At 49.3% G+C, this 16,755-nt stretch overlaps 2 protein-coding genes across 6 annotated transcripts in view; one reads left to right on the forward strand and one right to left on the reverse strand.

Moving 5' to 3' along the window:
• Nucleotides 1-4,070, forward strand: part of SHMT1 (serine hydroxymethyltransferase 1) — a 33,886-nt gene extending 29,816 nt beyond the window's left edge. For all 5 annotated transcript variants that reach the window (XM_075318348.1, XM_075318352.1, XM_075318349.1 and 2 more), the window contains 5 exons: nt 27-143; nt 235-357; nt 2,093-2,209; nt 2,363-2,473; nt 3,580-4,070. In XM_075318348.1, coding sequence (XP_075174463.1) covers nt 27-143; nt 235-357; nt 2,093-2,209; nt 2,363-2,473; nt 3,580-3,752 — 641 coding nt within the window. In that variant the 3' untranslated portion in view covers nt 3,753-4,070. The remainder of the gene's footprint in view (nt 1-26; nt 144-234; nt 358-2,092; nt 2,210-2,362; nt 2,474-3,579) is intronic.
• Nucleotides 4,071-6,359: 2,289 nt separating this feature from the next.
• SMCR8 (SMCR8-C9orf72 complex subunit) lies at nt 6,360-16,052 on the reverse strand. The gene is made up of 2 exons (XM_075318357.1): nt 13,701-16,052; nt 6,360-12,790 (listed from the first exon to the last, which is right to left on the reverse strand). Exons 1-2 carry the CDS (start codon nt 15,893-15,895, stop codon nt 12,337-12,339), a joined length of 2,649 nt encoding a protein of 882 aa, XP_075174472.1. The 5' UTR covers nt 15,896-16,052; the 3' UTR covers nt 6,360-12,336.
• Between the last annotated feature and the right edge of the window lie 703 nt (nt 16,053-16,755).

The raw sequence follows: 16,755 nt of genomic DNA on the forward strand, positions 1-16,755 counted from the left end.
CGGCACTGACTTGGTTTCTCCTTCAGGAGTCCGCAACGTGGATCCAAAGACGGGGAAGGAAATCCTGTACAATTATGAGAGTCTGATTAATCAGGCGGTGTTTCCCGGCCTACAAGGTGGCCCCCATAATCACGCTATTGCAGGTACGGCGCACTAAAGGGGTCCCCTTTTATAATAAGATCATAGTTTATCTCTGCCCACACCAAACTTTTACAATATCATCATTTATTGCAGGCATTGCTGTGACGCTGAAACAAGCCATGAGCCCGGAGTTCAGGCTGTACCAGACACAGGTCGTCTCTAATTGCCGGGCGTTGGCAAGTGCATTGGATGAACTGGGCTATCACATCGTCACCGGTAAGAAAGCCGCATTACGTCAGATGCCCTGATTCCAGCGATGTGTCACTTACTGAGCCGTTTGCTGTCGTTTTGATAAAATCGCTGTTTTCTCTGCTGCAGATCTAGCGGTTATACAGAGCTCATGAATATGCTGGACTACCTGCACCATGCCAAGTAGTCCTGTAATGATAATCTCCTGCTGGTTAAATAGTGATTATCAAAACTACATTAAGCAGCCCAGTATGTGACATTGCTGGAATCGGCATCTCTGCCCCTACATTATGTTGCTTTCAGATTTGGTGACAAATACCAGGTGACAGATTCCTTTTAATAACCAGGCAGGTTTGGCCTTTAAAAGGCGCTAATGACTTTGTGAGGACGCATGGGCCCTAGGACACGTGCCTCATGCCCATCTTGCACGTTTCCAGGCCGGTATTTGATGAGAATGCTTCATTCAGGACGGGGGGGGTCTCTCTCCTTTTCTTGGTATTGTTGGGGTCCCCAGTGATCAGTTATTCACGATCTATCCTGTCGTGGGTGGTGGTGGTGTCATCGTAGGTGGTGGTGGTGTCGGTGTCATCGTGGGTGTCGGTGTCGTCATCGTGGGTGTCGGTGTCGTCATCGTGGGTGTCGGTGTCGTCATCGTGGGTGGTGGTGGTGTCATCGTGGGTGGTGGTGGTGTCATCGTGGGTGGTGGTGGTGTCATCGTGGGTGGTGGTGGTGTCATCGTGGGTGGTGGTGGTGTCATCGTGGGTGGTGGTGGTGTCATCGTGGGTGGTGGTGGTGTCATCGTGGGTGGTGGTGGTGTCATCGTGGGTGGTGGTGGTGTCATCGTGGGTGGTGTCATCGTGGGTGGTGGTGGTGTCATCGTGGGTGGTGGTGGTGTCATCGTGGGTGGTGTCATCGTGGGTGGTGTCATCGTGGGTGGTGTCATCGTGGGTGGTGTCATCGTGGGTGGTGTCATCGTGGGTGGTGTCATCGTGGGTGGTGTCATCGTGGGTGGTGTCATCGTGGGTGGTGGTGGGTGGTGTCATCGTGGGTGGTGGTGGGTGGTGTCATCGTGGGTGGTGGTGGGTGGTGTCATCGTGGGTGGTGGTGGGTGGTGTCATCGTGGGTGGTGGTGGGTGGTGTCATCGTGGGTGGTGGTGGGTGGTGTCATTGTCGGTGGTGTCATCGTCGGTGGTGGTGTCATCGTGGGTGGTGGTGGGTGGTGTCATCGTGGGTGGTGTCATCGTGGGTGGTGGTGGGTGGTGTCATCGTGGGTGGTGGTGGGTGGTGTCATCGTGGGTGGTGGTGGGTGGTGTCATTGTCGGTGGTGTCATCGTGGGTGGTGGTGGGTGGTGTCATCGTGGGTGGTGGTGGGTGGTGTCATTGTCGGTGGTGTCATCATCGGTGGTGGTGTCATCGTGGGTGGTGGTGGGTGGTGTCATCGTGGGTGGTGGTGGGTGGTGTCATCGTGGGTGGTGGTGGGTGGTGTCATCGTGGGTGGTGGTGGGTGGTGTCATCGTGGGTGGTGGTGGGTGGTGTCATCGTGGGTGGTGGTGGGTGGTGTCATTGTCGGTGGTGTCATCGTCGGTGGTGGTGTCATCGTGGGTGGTGGTGGTGGTGTCATCGTGGGTGGTCGTGGGTGGTGTCATCGTGGTGGGTGGTGTCATTGTCGGTGGTGTCATCGTCGGTGGTGGTGTCATCGTCAGTGGTGGTGGTGTTGGTGTCAGCATCTCTGGAAGGAAACTTCTGCTCCGTCACTTTACAGGCGGCTCCGATAATCATCTCATTCTGGTTGACCTGCGGAACAAGAAGACGGATGGAGGACGAGCCGAGAAGGTCCTAGAAGCCTGCGCCATCGCCTGCAACAAGAACACCTGCCCGGGTAAGTGAGGCCCTGGCTAGGGACCAGAGGCCGAAAATCTGCATCCAATGGATTCACGCAGGATTAGCTATGTGTGACCGAGAATCCATCCTATAATCTCTCTGCTGCACATTGCCAATAAGTGGTCTGATTCATTGTGTGCGCCCCCGGCAGGTGACAAGAGCGCCCTCCGTCCCAGCGGCCTTAGATTTGGATCCCCTGCTCTGACTTCTCGAGGATTTAAAGAAGAAGACTTCAAAAAAGTTGCGCACTTCATTCACCAAGGTGGGTCTCATACATTATACTAAATGGGGAAAAAAAACAGCGCCCCCAACCATACAGGTTACACATAGTACTGCAGCACTTCACCATTCACCTAAGTAGAATTGAACCAGACATGACCTGCAATCAGCGGTGGCATTGTGGAAGAAAGCAGTAATTTTTTTCACTTTAATCCTGGACATTGTATATGGATTTATGTATGTATGTATGTATATAATATATATATATATTATACACATACACATTTTATATACACATATACATTATGTATACGTGTGTGTATATTTTATATATATATACACACACACGTATACATAATGTATGTGTATATAAAATGTAATATAATAATAAATATATTACACACATATATACATTATGTATACGTGTGTGTATATTATATATATATTTACATTTTGTGTGTGTAATTATATATATATATATTACACACACAAAATATAAATATATATATAATATACACACACGTATACATAATGTATATATAATGTGTGTAATATATTTATTATTATATTACATTTTATATACATACATTATGTATACGTGTGTGTAATATATATATATATATATATATATATATATATATATGTATATATATATATGTATATGTGTGTGTGTGTATAGATATGTGTGTGTGTGTATATATTTGTCATGAACAGCCGAGGGAGTCACTCAGATATCCTGCAGCTGTTTGCTGATTTGTCACAAACACGACTACTCTCTAGCGCCCCCCCCCCCCTTGTCTGCAGGCCACTTTTGGTACTGCAGGACAAGGCATAAGATGAGGCTGCTGAGCTGATAATGCCAAATATTGGGCGGCACGGTGGCTCAGTGGTTAGCACTGCAGTCTTGCAGCGCTGGGGTCCTGGGTTCTAGTCCCACTAAGGACACATCTGCAAGGAGTTTGTATGTTCTCCCCGTGTTTGCATGGGTTTCCTCCGGGATCTCCGGTTTCCTCCCACACTCCAAAGACATACAGATAGGGACTCTAGATTGTGAGCCCCAATGGGGACAGTGTTGCCAATGTATGTAAAGTGCTATGGAATTAATAGCGCTATATAAATGAATAAATATTATTATTTTCTCTTTTTCAGGCATTTTGCTCACTTTGGAAATTCAGAACGACATGAACCCTAAGGCGACCCTGAAGGAATTTAAGGACAAGTTGGCATTGGACGAAAAATACCGAGAGAAGATGTCGTCCCTGAAGGAGGAGGTGGAGCAGTTCTCGGGCCGCTTTCCCATCCCCGGCCTGCCCGACCTGTGATTATATGGGGGGGGGGGGGGGATATAACTGAGGACGAGGTACAGGAGCCGGTTATTAAATACCAGTCGCTGCTGCTCCTCTGAGGAAATGGATCCGGCCAAGGAAACGCGGCTATAATTAGGAAAAGTGATATCATCCTGCCCCGTAGTCACATGTCCTCCTCCTCGAGGATCGGGAACCTCACATGCTCCTGGCCACAAGGTCCTACAATTTGGCATGATGAGTCCATTATCCGGGCACCACAACATGGGGGGGGTTGTAAGGTCCCGTCCTGTGCAGACTCTGCCGGTGGAATAAAGGTCTCCCTTTTGTGTCAAACATCTCTCAATTTTATTTATTTTTTCCCCCCTTCTCCCACCTTAGGTTATGTTGTCACGTTGGTGGTCTAAATTCTGCGATCCTGGGAATGATGGGGTCACAGTGTGTTGTACTGGTGCCTGTGACCCCCCTCGGACCCCTGTAGCGTATTGCACAGCAGGTACTTAGTTTGCAGGATCGGGGGGGGGGGGCTTCTTAGCAATTTTAGGTACATCCCAGAGAGTAACAAGATTTCAGCTGTGGTAAAATAAGGCTATGTTCACATTTCCGTTGTTTAGGATCAGTCACAATCCGCCGCTCTGATAAACAACGCAATCTGTTTGGCGGATTCCGGTGTCTCCCATAGACTTGTATGAGCGGCGGATTGTGACTGATGACCCTGCGTTGCATCAGTCGTTGACTGACCGTCGGGCAGGAGGGACGCAGCATGCAATGTTTTTTGTTGCGGCAAAAAAAAAAAAAAAACGCACCCCACAAGATTCTGTTGGAATCAGTCAGGAGGCATAATGTAAGTCTATGGTGCAGGATTCCGTTATCCTGCAACACGCAACGGATTCCAGTGTAGGAATCAGTCACGTTTTACTGAGCATGCCCAGCTATCCGCGCCCCCCCCCCCCCAGGTTTTAAACTGAAATGATCGCCCAGCGACCGCCTTTTCAGAGCGGTCAGCTTGACCGCTCCCGGCCTTTTTCAGAGCGGTCAGCTTGACCGCTCCCGGCCTTTTTCAGAGCGGTCAGCTTGACCGCTCCCGGCCTTTTTCAGAGCGGTCAGCTTGACCGCTCCCGGCCTTTTTCAGAGCGGTCAGCTTGACCGCTCCCGGCCTTTTTCAGAGCGGTCAGCTTGACCGCTCCCGGCCTTTTTCAGAGCGGTCAGCTTGACCGCTCCCGGCCTTTTTCAGAGCGGTCAGCTTGACCGCTCCCGGCCTTTTTCAGAGCGGTCAGCTTGACCGCTCCCGGCCTTTTTCAGAGCGGTCAGCTTGACCGCTCCCGGCCTTTTTCAGAGCGGTCAGCTTGACCGCTCCCGGCCTTTTTCAGAGCGGTCAGCTTGACCGCTCCCGGCCTTTTTCAGAGCGGTCAGCTTGACCGCTCCCGGCCTTTTTCAGAGCGGTCAGCTTGACCGCTCCCGGCCTTTTTCAGAGCGGTCAGCTTGACCGCTCCCGGCCTTTTTCAGAGCGGTCAGCTTGACCGCTCCCGGCCTTTTTCAGAGCGGTCAGCTTGACCGCTCCCGGCCTTTTTCAGAGCGGTCAGCTTGACCGCTCCCGGCCTTTTTCAGAGCGGTCAGCTTGACCGCTCCCGGCCTTTTTCAGAGCGGTCAGCTTGACCGCTCCCGGCCTTTTTCAGAGCGGTCAGCTTGACCGCTCCCGGCCTTTTTCAGAGCGGTCAGCTTGACCGCTCCCGGCCTTTTTCAGAGCGGTCAGCTTGACCGCTCCCGGCCTTTTTCAGAGCGGTCAGCTTGACCGCTCCCGGCCTTTTTCAGAGCGGTCAGCTTGACCGCTCCCGGCCTTTTTCAGAGCGGTCAGCTTGACCGCTCCCGGCCTTTTTCAGAGCGGTCAGCTTGACCGCTCCCGGCCTTTTTCAGAGCGGTCAGCTTGACCGCTCCCGGCCTTTTTCAGAGCGGTCAGCTTGACCGCTCCCGGCCTTTTTCAGAGCGGTCAGCTTGACCGCTCCCGGCCTTTTTCAGAGCGGTCAGCTTGACCGCTCCCGGCCTTTTTCAGAGCGGTCAGCTTGACCGCTCCCGGCCTTTTTCAGAGCGGTCAGCTTGACCGCTCCCGGCCTTTTTCAGAGCGGTCAGCTTGACCGTTCGCTCTCTTTATACCAAAGGAATCCGCTTTCTCATGACAATTCCATTTATCACCCGTTGTACAACGCATCAGTCACGTGCGTCAAGCAACGCAGGTGACTGATGCAAAAAAACGGAAATGTGAACATAGCCTCAGACAACCAGTCGGTACTCCAGGCATGCTGGTAGTTGTAGTTTCACAACAGCTGTATCATGAAAAGTGCAACGCTCGACTTATGGGGCGAGACCTAAAGACATCAGGGAATGCTGCAAAATGAGCTCTTACTTTGTGGCACTCGCTGACTACACCCTACCCTTATCCCCCTCCAATTATAACTTGCACCTCCAATACTTAAATCCTAAACAAAATTATGGTGGGGGGGTAAAGTAGTGTTTTTGTTGTGCACATGCGCCCAGCAGTTGTCAGCCCACCTCGCTGGTAATCCAGCTTTCCTAGGGCCAGATCCAATAATCAGCCGTTCACACGAGATGCAGAGATAAAATCCATCATTTATTCGGGTAGATTATCCGGAGCGACAACAGACGACACAAATTGGGGTTCATGCAGCGTTTCGTGAGCACGGACGGGTCCTCGCATGCACCGATATAACCGGGACGTGTCTTTGGTACACCAGCTGATCTCAGACTACAACTCCCATCATCCTCTGGTGTAACAAAGGTGTAAGCGGAAGAAGGGTTGTATTGCTGAAGCCGCGGTCGTGGGGTGAACCCTGAGTGTTATGGCACCGGGGGAGTTGCGTTACCTTGTGGCGAGACTCCAGCTTTGGCTGAAGGATACAAAAATTAAACGTGGAGGGCGGGTGCTCACGTCTACAGACACTTATATATCAGGAGCGGTCACAGCTTCATAAAAGATTTCACATTTAAGGTCATTTACAGATGATGAGACTGAACCGAAACAGCAGCAGTGCGAAGTCAGTGCCGTGGAAAGTCCATGAATGCCGCCGGGTACAGAAACCTCCACTAGAGGGCGCACTGCAGTCGCTGTTACATAGGTCTTACCATCAGGGTCACGTTTTCTGGACGCCATGTGCCACCGGCTGCAATACCACACACAGCCAGAGGCCCAGGAATAGGCAGGCATAGGAAAACAGCCACATTTCTCAAATTGTGTAGGGGATTGCATTGGCTTGCTGAGATGTGTAGTTCCACAGCAGCCGGGAACTTTAAAAAGGGTGCAGCCTCTTTTAAAGGAGAACTGTTCTGAATAGTTAACATTGGAATAGTGCACTGGAAACCTGTGGCTCTCTGGCTACTGTGCGACTACACGTCCCAGCCTTAAAGGGGCAGGACCCAAGCTCCCACTGCAAAAGCCTTAAAGCCCAGACAGATGGACGTCGCGATTTCTGTTTTTTTTTGCCGCTGATTGCAGCCGTAAAAACTCCGGTCATCGTTCTGTCTGAAGGGGCGGAGCTTCCAGGTGTCAGGCTCCGCCCTCCAGACTTAACAAGGTGTAAGGATTTGTCCTTTTATAAAAGGAGGGGGCGAGTCCATCTGTCTGCGCTGAAACTACAACTCCCAGCATGCCCTGACAGCCTAAACACCATGTAGTTCTTCATAGATGGGATATTATCAGAACTTTTGCACTTTACTGCTTATTAAAGTGTTCAGCCGTTCTTCAGATATTAAAGTTTTTTTGTTTACACCGTGTTGCCTAGGCGACCGACCACCGCTGCTGTCCGGCGTATAAGCAGTGACCGTATCGTTAGGTAAAATCCCACTGGTGACCACTGCTTACAACATTAATAGAAAAGAGATTGTAAGCGCTGCACACTTTCTGCTGTCTAGCAGCGGTGGTCGGTTTCCAAGGCGACGAGCTGTAAAGAAAAGTGAATATCTCAAAAACGGCTGAAAATTTTAACAAAAGGTAAATTGCAAACTTGCTTCTCAATACATGCACTATCCATCTATACAGATAGAAGTAACGCTTTTAATCCATTATTGGCAAGATCCTCGGTTGCTGTCAGTGAATGAGAATTTGCTTGTTTAATATACAGATAAAGATCCCATCCGGGTCATAAAGGCTTGTCAGCGAGAGAACGATGTGATACAATGAATGCAGGACTAAGAAATTAGCACACATACACTGCGAGTGGAAGAAAAGCGATTCCGGCAGCTAAATAGGAAAGGGTTCTTTACAGTTAGGGCATTCCACAGGCTGACTGCTCTACCACAAGAGGTAGTAATGGCAGATACTATAAGGCCCTGTGCGCACTAGAAAATGGAATTTTCTTAAGAAAATTCCACAGGCCCTGAAAGATTTCCGCACCAGCAGAAGAAAAAAAAAAAAACAAAACGCAAAAAAAGCACCGAAATCTGCATGCGTTTTGTTGCGGTTTTTCCGCAGGTTTGGACATGTTTTAACCCCTTCAGCCCCCGGGCACTTTCCGTTTTTGTTTTTTGCTCCCCTTCTTACGAGAGGCGTAACTTTTTTTTTATTTTTCCATCAATCTTGCCATGTGAGGGCTTGTTTTTTGCGGGACGAGTTGTACTTATGGTTTCATTTAAAAGTTTTACCATAGAGTGTACTGGAAAACAGCAAAAAAATTCCAAGTGCGGAAAAATTGCAAAAAAAGTGTGATCGTACAATAGTTTTTGGGATATTTTATTCATTGTGTTCACTATATGGTAAAACTGATGTATGTATGTGATGCCTGAGGTCGGTGTGAGTTTGTAGACACCAAACATGTATAGGTTTACTTGTATCTAAGGGGTTAAAAAAAATTCACAAGCTTGTCAAAAAAACGTGGCGCACGTTTTGCGCCATTTTCCAAAACCCGTAGCATTCTCATTTTTCAGGATCTGAGGCTCAGTGATGGCTTATTTTTTTGCGTCTCGACCTGACGTTTTTAACGGTACCATTTTTGCGCAGATGCTACGTTTTGATCGCCTGCTATTGCATTTTGCGGCGACCAAAAAACGTAATTTTGGCGTTTGGAATTTTTTGCCACTACGCCGTTTACTGATCAGATTCATTGATTTTATATTTTGATCAGGCATTTCTGAACGTGGCGATACTAAGTGTATATTTTTTATTTTTTTTAACCCTTTAATTTTCAATGGGGTGAAAGGGGGGTGATTTGAACTTTTAGGTTTTTTTAATTTTTTAAAACTTTTTTTTTATTTTACTAGTCCCCATAGTGCAGAGCGATCGGATTGCTGATCGCTATAGCCCCCTATCTCCAGATCTCAGCTACAGAGCTGAGGACTGCAGATTTGCTGCTTTACTTTCAATGCCGGCTGTATTCTGGCATTGAGAGGAAGTGAGTCATGTTACCTACAGGCGTCATCACATGACCCTGTGCTACCATGGCAACCGCCGAAACGCACGTGATCATGTCACGTGACTTCCGGCGGGGGCGGGGTAAGTGACTGTCATGGCGGCGCCCATATACATATCGCTGCCAGATTTTGGCAGCGAAATGTAAGGGGTTAATGGCCGCGGGTGGAAGCGATTCCACCTGCGGCTAGCAGGCACACGTCAGCTGTTGATAACAGCTAATATGTGCGCGGATCGCGGCCGCCTGCAGGGGGCGGCGCTTACCGGCACACGATCCATGACGTATCTAGTACGTCATGGGTCATTAAGGGGTTAATGTGTTCAATGCAATAAAGCACATTGGGGAAAAAAAAAGGTAATTTCCTTCTGAGATTATATAGATAGATGATGGAGAGTGAGAGAGAGATAGATAGAGGGAGAGATAGAGGGAGGGATGGATGGAGGGATAGATAGATAGATAGAGAGATAGATAGAGGGATGGATAGATAGATAGATAGAGGGATGGATAGATAGAGGGATAGATAGATAGAGGGATAGATGGATAGATAGATAGAGGGATGGATAGATAGAGAGATAGATAGAGGGATAGATAGATAGAGGGAGGGATAGATAGAGGGAGGGATAGATAGATGGAGGGATAGATAGATGGTGGGATAGATGATGGATAGATAATCAATACATAGGACAGATCAATCAATAGAGTTCCTGTGAGCACACGCTGCAGTTCTCACGAGCGGTAGTGTGTTCACATTACCGACCGTGAGAAATGCCCTGTGGTTACCTCTGCAGGCTCTTTACGAGGCTGCATTAAGTACAGTGTGAGTCGCGGCTGCAGCAGTCTGCAAGCGTCGTGGGACTTGTGCATTAACCCTGTCCCTCGCCCTCCCCAGCCTGAGAATACCGGCCCGCCGCTGTGTGTTTACCTCGGCTGGACGGTAAAAATACAGCAGAGCCCGTGTTTTTATTTTTATATGTATGTTTGATTTGTGTGTGTATTCTATATGCCTGAGAGTGTGATGTGTGTGTGTTTACTCTGCTCTGCTTCCTCTTTGGAAGGATTTGGTGTTTCTTGCCAGTGTCCTGAGGAAGGGAGCTGTCTCCCGAAACGCGTTGACCTGTGCATTGAATAAAAGCAACATTAATCTACAATCTTCATGATCGGCTAGTCATTGGCGCGGCTTGGACACCCTATTCTACTACTCTCTGTTATCTGCTTCCTCTTCCAGACATTATGACATCACTTCCCTGCAAAACGCAGCCAGCGATGAACATTACCGCGAAATAACACAGGGAATAACGCAGGAAAACGCAATGAACCGCACAGAATTTGCTGCCTGCGTTATTCCCTGCGGGATTACATGGCAGTCAATGGAGTGAAATCCCGCAGCGACGTGCGGAAAAGAAGTGACATGCAATTGTTTTTGCTGCGAGAATCCCACAGCAAAACCTATAGCTGTAAAAATCCGCCTAGTGCGCACAGCATTTTTTTTTTCCCCATAGGTTTTGCTGGTGAATCACTGCAGAGATGTTATGAACATTTTCTGCAGCAAATCCGCAGTAAAATCCGCCTAGTGCGCACAAGGCATAATAGCTTTTATGTCAGGGCTGGATCATTTCCTCAGTACACAACATTGTGGGTTATAAATGTAGAATTGATGGAGGAAGGGTGAACTAGATGGAGCAGGGGGCTTTTATCAACCTACTGTATATAATTCTCCGCTTGCCACCAATGAATGGAAACATTCCCTTTATATTACTCCGAACAGGTGAAAGTTTTCATTCACTGACAGCAAGCAGAGGGTTGTAACGTTCTGCCTTTACAAGCCATATAGCCAGGTCTGGACGTCAATCCCTAAATATCTCACGGCCCTGTTCTCATTCACTGACAGGCAGCGCAGATCTTATAAGCCCCATACATTAATACATATAATCTGGATGTCAGCAGTGATCGGCTGCGGGTGACATTTGGCACCAGAGCTGCGCTCCTCGCAGCGCACGTGATCCTCGCCCGTCGCCTCCATTAGTGCAAATAATGACATAAAAACAGAAGCCGGAGGATGGGAGTCGGGATCCCAGACTAAGAAATAAAAAAAAAAAGGTACAAGGCGTAAACAGAAATAACACTGAGCGGGCGGCGAGTGCGGGGGGCCGGACCAGCATAAAGGGGGTCACTCACCCTAAAGAGTAAAGTATATGATAGTGCTGGAGTGTGCGGATGGATATAAAGGGCAGAGAGGTCTCTGCACATCTAATTAAAGAAATGGCTGATAACAGGGAACAATAGATTATTCCATTGCAAAAAGAAAGGCGAGATTTAGACTAAATGGTTTCTTCACTGCTGTTATACTGCCCCCTAGAGGACAGATTTCATGAAACTGCTATTTGAAAAGAGGTTTTTGGTTTTTTTTTTAGGACTAGAAGATGTATTGGTACAGAGCGATTTCTGCACGGTCACTCGGTCCGCTCCTTACGTGGCTGATAACAGGGAACAATAGATTCAATTGCAAAGAGAAAGGCGAGATTTAGAATAAATGGTTTCTTCACTGCTGTAATACTGCCCCCTATAGGACAGATTTTTTCTCTGCTGTTATACTGCCCCCTATAGGACAGATTTTCTTCTCTGCTGTTATACTGCCCCCTATAGGACAGATTTTCTTTACTGCTGTTATACTGCCCCCTAGAGGACAGATTTTCTTCTCTGCTGTTATACTGCCCCCTAGAGGACAGATTTCATGAAACTGCTATTTGAAAAGAGGTTTTTTTAGGATTAGAAGATGTATTGGGGCAGAGCGATTTCTGCACGGCCGCTCAGTCTGCTCCTGACGTGGCTGATAACAGGGAACAATAGATTGCACTCACCAGCACTAATATAGACTATATACTTTAGGGTCAGTGTCCCTTTACTGGTCACCGGCTACATTTCTCTTTTAGTCTTCAACCTCTAACTAGAACTACAACTCCCAGCATGCCACTAGATTTGATGACTACTGCCCCCCCATGGCATGCTGGGAGTTGTAGTTTTGCCACAGGTTGAAAACAACTGACTTATGTCCTCAGTAGTACAAACTGGCAGCAACAAAAAAAAGGCAAAAAAAAAGTAAATGAACCCCCCACTATTCTCTCGGCCGCGGTGCCTACCATGCTGCGGGGGTCTTTATACATCCACACGTGTCTATAGGGGGGGGGTCAAATCTTGTATAAAATGCTGGGGATGTAGTCAAATCTGAGTACAGGCAGCTGCTGCGTCCCGGCTTCCCGGAGATAATGCATTTTCAGCAGTTCGGAGAGGTATTCCACGATCTTACTGTCCTGGTGGTGGAGGCCGAGGAGCTGCTGGAGGAAGGCGGTGCGGCGCTGGGCTATGGACTCCTCGCTCTCCTTCTCCCGGATGGGCAGGTGGACGTGATGGCAGAAGGTGAAGAGGAAGGCCTTGGCGCTGAGCTGGGTCAGGAGGCTCTGTACGTGCATGTAGTAGGTGCTGCCCTTCCGGATCTGTGTGCGGTGGTCCGCCAGCCTCGGGAGCAGCGTGCCCCTGTATACCGGGCACCGCAGCGTCTTGTTGTCCGCGTCCAATATGCTGGCGTAGCGGCTGTACCGGCTCAGGGTGTGCAGGGTGTTGGACCCGGATGGAGAAACCCCCCTATAAGAGAAAAAGTTATTAAAACAAAAGTTCTGCAACTTTTTACCATTTTCTAGACTTCTGCTTGCTGTCAGTGAACGGAAACTCACTCACCTCTGTGTACAAAACGACATCACCTGGGGAAAAAAAAAAAAAAAAAAAAACAAAAAAAAAAAACTTTCCATTCACTGAAGGCAAGCAGAAAGATACTCCATGGCTGCATGGAGTCTAGCATAGTCTGAGCTCTACTATACTTTACACTGCAGCTCTGCTCGCTCAGATTGTATGCACACAAGGCTGGCAGAAATCCATTACATGAAGATCAGATTTGCCACAAAACGTCAATGATGTAGACCGACTGACCAGTCCCGGCCAATGGGGGAGGGGAATATGACGAGGACGGGTAGGGGACAGGATGGGAAGGGGACAGGAGGTGGACAAGGACAGAGAGACTGGTATAATGGCCTTTATTGCGGCCAATTCAGAAATAATCTAATATTGGGATGAGGAAAAGATTGGATTTACAGTAGTCGGCTCTGAGGGTAGAAACAAAATCAGATATTGGAGAACTACAACACCCAGCATGCTTTAAAAAGGGGTTGTCCACCTATGGGGACAATTATTTTTACGGAAATACATGTATTTTGGACTATTTTTGCAATTAGGTTTCATTAAAAACGTGGCTCCGTTTGTCTTCTCTGTGTGGTTTGTTGTTGGCTGCAGAATGAGTAAACTGAGAATCAGTCAGTGAGCTCATTCTCACAGCTTATATTACCCTATGTGTGTCTATGCACAACAAAAAAGATAAATGAGCACAGAAACAGCCTGAAAAAGCAAAAACGGGGCAAAATCTCTAATGAAACCCAACTGCAAATATTTTCTGAGCGTAAATCCACAAGGATATTTTGCCGCCTCGATATGGGGCCATTACCTCTGAAGTCCGATCAGTTTCCACTTCTGGAAGTCCATGACGTGGAGGGGGGAGGTCGCCCACGGTTTGATGGGTTTGGCCACTTGTCCATTATTGGGGACAAACACGGACAGCGCCGTGACGAGTTTTTTCACAAAGGCTTCCTCTTCGCCCAGCACTACAAGGGTCCTCCCGCTGAGCAGAGAGTAAATGGCGGGGTGCGAGAAGGGGTACTGCCTGATGAACATCAGAGCGTTTTGGCCGGCTTTCCTTTTTTGGCGCTCGGTGATGGTGGTGACGGGGGGAGGGGAGGGTGTCCTATCGGAGCAGGTGGAGGCGCTGCTCCTGTAGCTGGTGGAGTCCTCGTCCAGAGTCAATTTCCCGGCGTCCCGACTGCTCAGTAAGTAGCTGGACTCTGGAGGAGCGCAGCTTTCCCCGGTCGGGTCGTCCACGTCCTCCACGCAGAGTTTCACCGGACCGAACGTATGGTTGACGTGGCGGCCTGGCTGAGGTGGGACGCTGACCACGATGCCATCGCTCGGCATATGATCTCCTCCGGCTAACTCGTCGAGGATGGGACTCTCCGTCCGTATACAACAGGCCGGGTCCACCGTCAGGTCGCCCTCGTTGGCTCCATCGTCCTCGAATTTGGCACATTCCTCGCCCTCGGCAGACACATCCTCTTCGTTAATGGCTATTTGGTAAGAGGCTCGGAAATCTTCGGGGATCACAGTTTCGGACGTACAAGTGCTGAGGACTTCAATGCTGTCCTCGCTGATGGTCCTGCGGCTGCCGGATTTCCGCCTCGACTGCGGACTGGGATGAAGCCTCAGGCACGGCTGACTCTCCGAATGGACGAGGAGCGTAGACTTCTCCGTCTGTAGGACCTCGATGCTCTCGCCGCTGCTTACACTCCCCTTGGTCTCAGCCTCCAGACCCTCAGCGTTGCCCGTCGCCTCTTCCTCCCGGTCATCGTCAAACACCTCCTGCTCGATTTTAATAGGCACGGACTCCACGCTGGACTTGTAGGACTCCATACTGACAGACGGCTTCATGTCTTCCACCAGCGTGGTGGCACTTGGCTGATCCAAAAATTGCCTGCTGATCGGTTTAGGATCCCAAGTGGAGACGTCCTCGAAAAGAAAGTTGGCAATGGCTTGTTGTCCCAAGAGGGTCCTGTCCAGGTGGCTCATGATTAAGTAGCTGACGTCACCCCGGTAGCGCTTCTCAATGGCCGTCAGGAGGTCCATTGTCTGCGTGAAAAAGTAGACGTCCACCAGCTCCTCCAAGGTCTTCAGCTTCTTATCGAAACACTTGGAGGACTTGGCCTTAATGAATTTGGGGGTGTAGGAGGAGCGAGGGGTGTAGACCTCAGTGTCGTCATCCCCTTCGAGGTCGGAGGTGGTGACCGGATCCGGCACGTACGGCTGGTAGTCCTCCCCCTTCAGGTGTCGGTACGGGTAGGACTGGATCTGCCTTAGAAGGTCCTGGTGCTCGATCATGGACTTCTCCACGTTGGCCAGCTCGTTGGCCTTCTCGATGGCTTGGGTGGTGTAGAAGCCCTGGTGGTCCGTCTTCTGCTGCTCCTCCATCTCGTCCAGCAGGACGCTCCGGGTGTAGTCCAGGTCCTTCAGCTTCTTCTCCAGCTCGTTGGCGAACGCTTTGCGGTTTCCGGTCTTCAGACAGTCGGACGCCTTAGAGAAGTCGCCCGAGAGCTGCAGGAACTGCTCCATGATCTTGTCCTCGTCGGTGGAGATGTAGGCCATGCAGAAGGGGCGCACGAAGCCTCGCGCCTCCAGGTCGTACAGCGTCAGGTGGTGCACGTAGGCGAACGCCCCTTCCTTGGAGTCGCCCAGGACCACCTTGGAGTCCTCCACAAAGTTCAGCTTGGGGTAGGAAGACCCCGGGGGGTGACCCACGAACGAGGCCTGGTAATCCACCGACATGATGCGCAGGGAGAAGTAGTTGAGGTCGAAGGCTCCGCGGACGCGGGGGTCATCGGGGACGGTGAGGAGCGGCTGAGGCCCAACCTGCTCCGAGAACTCTGAGATCAGGATGAAGTCCCGGATGAATTTGGACCCTGAAAGCCGGGACCAGGGGCTGCTCTCCGGGAACAGCGGCACCGAATACTCCTCCGGCAGCCCCGGGGACCCCTGCACGGGGGAATCATACTCCTCATCACGGGTAAACGCCACCACGTCCGGAGAGCCGATCATCTTCTCACAAACACCTCACAGGGAAGACGCCATCTTGGATTGCGAAACACATGACATCGCTGTGACGTCACGGATTCCCGCTGAAGTAGGACAAGTCCAGAATATATGAGAGGACGACACCCGGCTGCCAGGGAGTTACCGTCCGTGCTTCCCCATCACGGGAGGAAACCGAATGCCGGGAATTGTAGTCCTGACGCGATCACATGATGTGTACGGAAGCCAGGAAGGGTCAAATGGCAGGTCACGTGATCAACCAGTGACGTCACTATCCTACGAATCATTCCCGACGGTGTCAAATTAAGCTGTTGTTTCCGAAATAGGAGACTATATTCACAAATAAACCCCTATAAGCAACAAAATATGCAAAATGAAGCTATAAAAAGGAAAAAATAAACAAGTGCATCACGGGAAGTGTAGTATGGATTAAAGGTCACATGACCACCTCGTGACGTCATTAACGCAAGAGATAGTTTGCCAAGAGTGAAATTAGCATGGTTTATAAAAAGTGGGTAGATACATTCATAAATAACCTATATAAGTGCATGAAAAGCGACATTTAAGTGAAGCAAAAATAGCAGTAATGCATGCTGGGATTTGTAGTTTGGATTGAAAGTCACATGACCATTTCGTGACGTCACTAACTCAAGAGAGCCTTCGGCAAGGGTCAAATTACCATGTTTTATAAAAATTGGGTCATAACATTCAAAAATAATCTCAAAAAGTACATGAAAATTGATATTTACATGAGGAAAAAATAGCAGTAATGCATGCCGGGATTTGCAGTTTAGATTGCATGTCACATGACCACTTCGTTACGTCACTAAGGCAAGAGACAGTTCGAAAGGAATCAAATTAGCATG

Source organism: Anomaloglossus baeobatrachus, chromosome 7 (assembly GCF_048569485.1).
Source record: "Anomaloglossus baeobatrachus isolate aAnoBae1 chromosome 7, aAnoBae1.hap1, whole genome shotgun sequence".
Classification (NCBI taxonomy): domain Eukaryota; kingdom Metazoa; phylum Chordata; class Amphibia; order Anura; family Aromobatidae; genus Anomaloglossus; species Anomaloglossus baeobatrachus.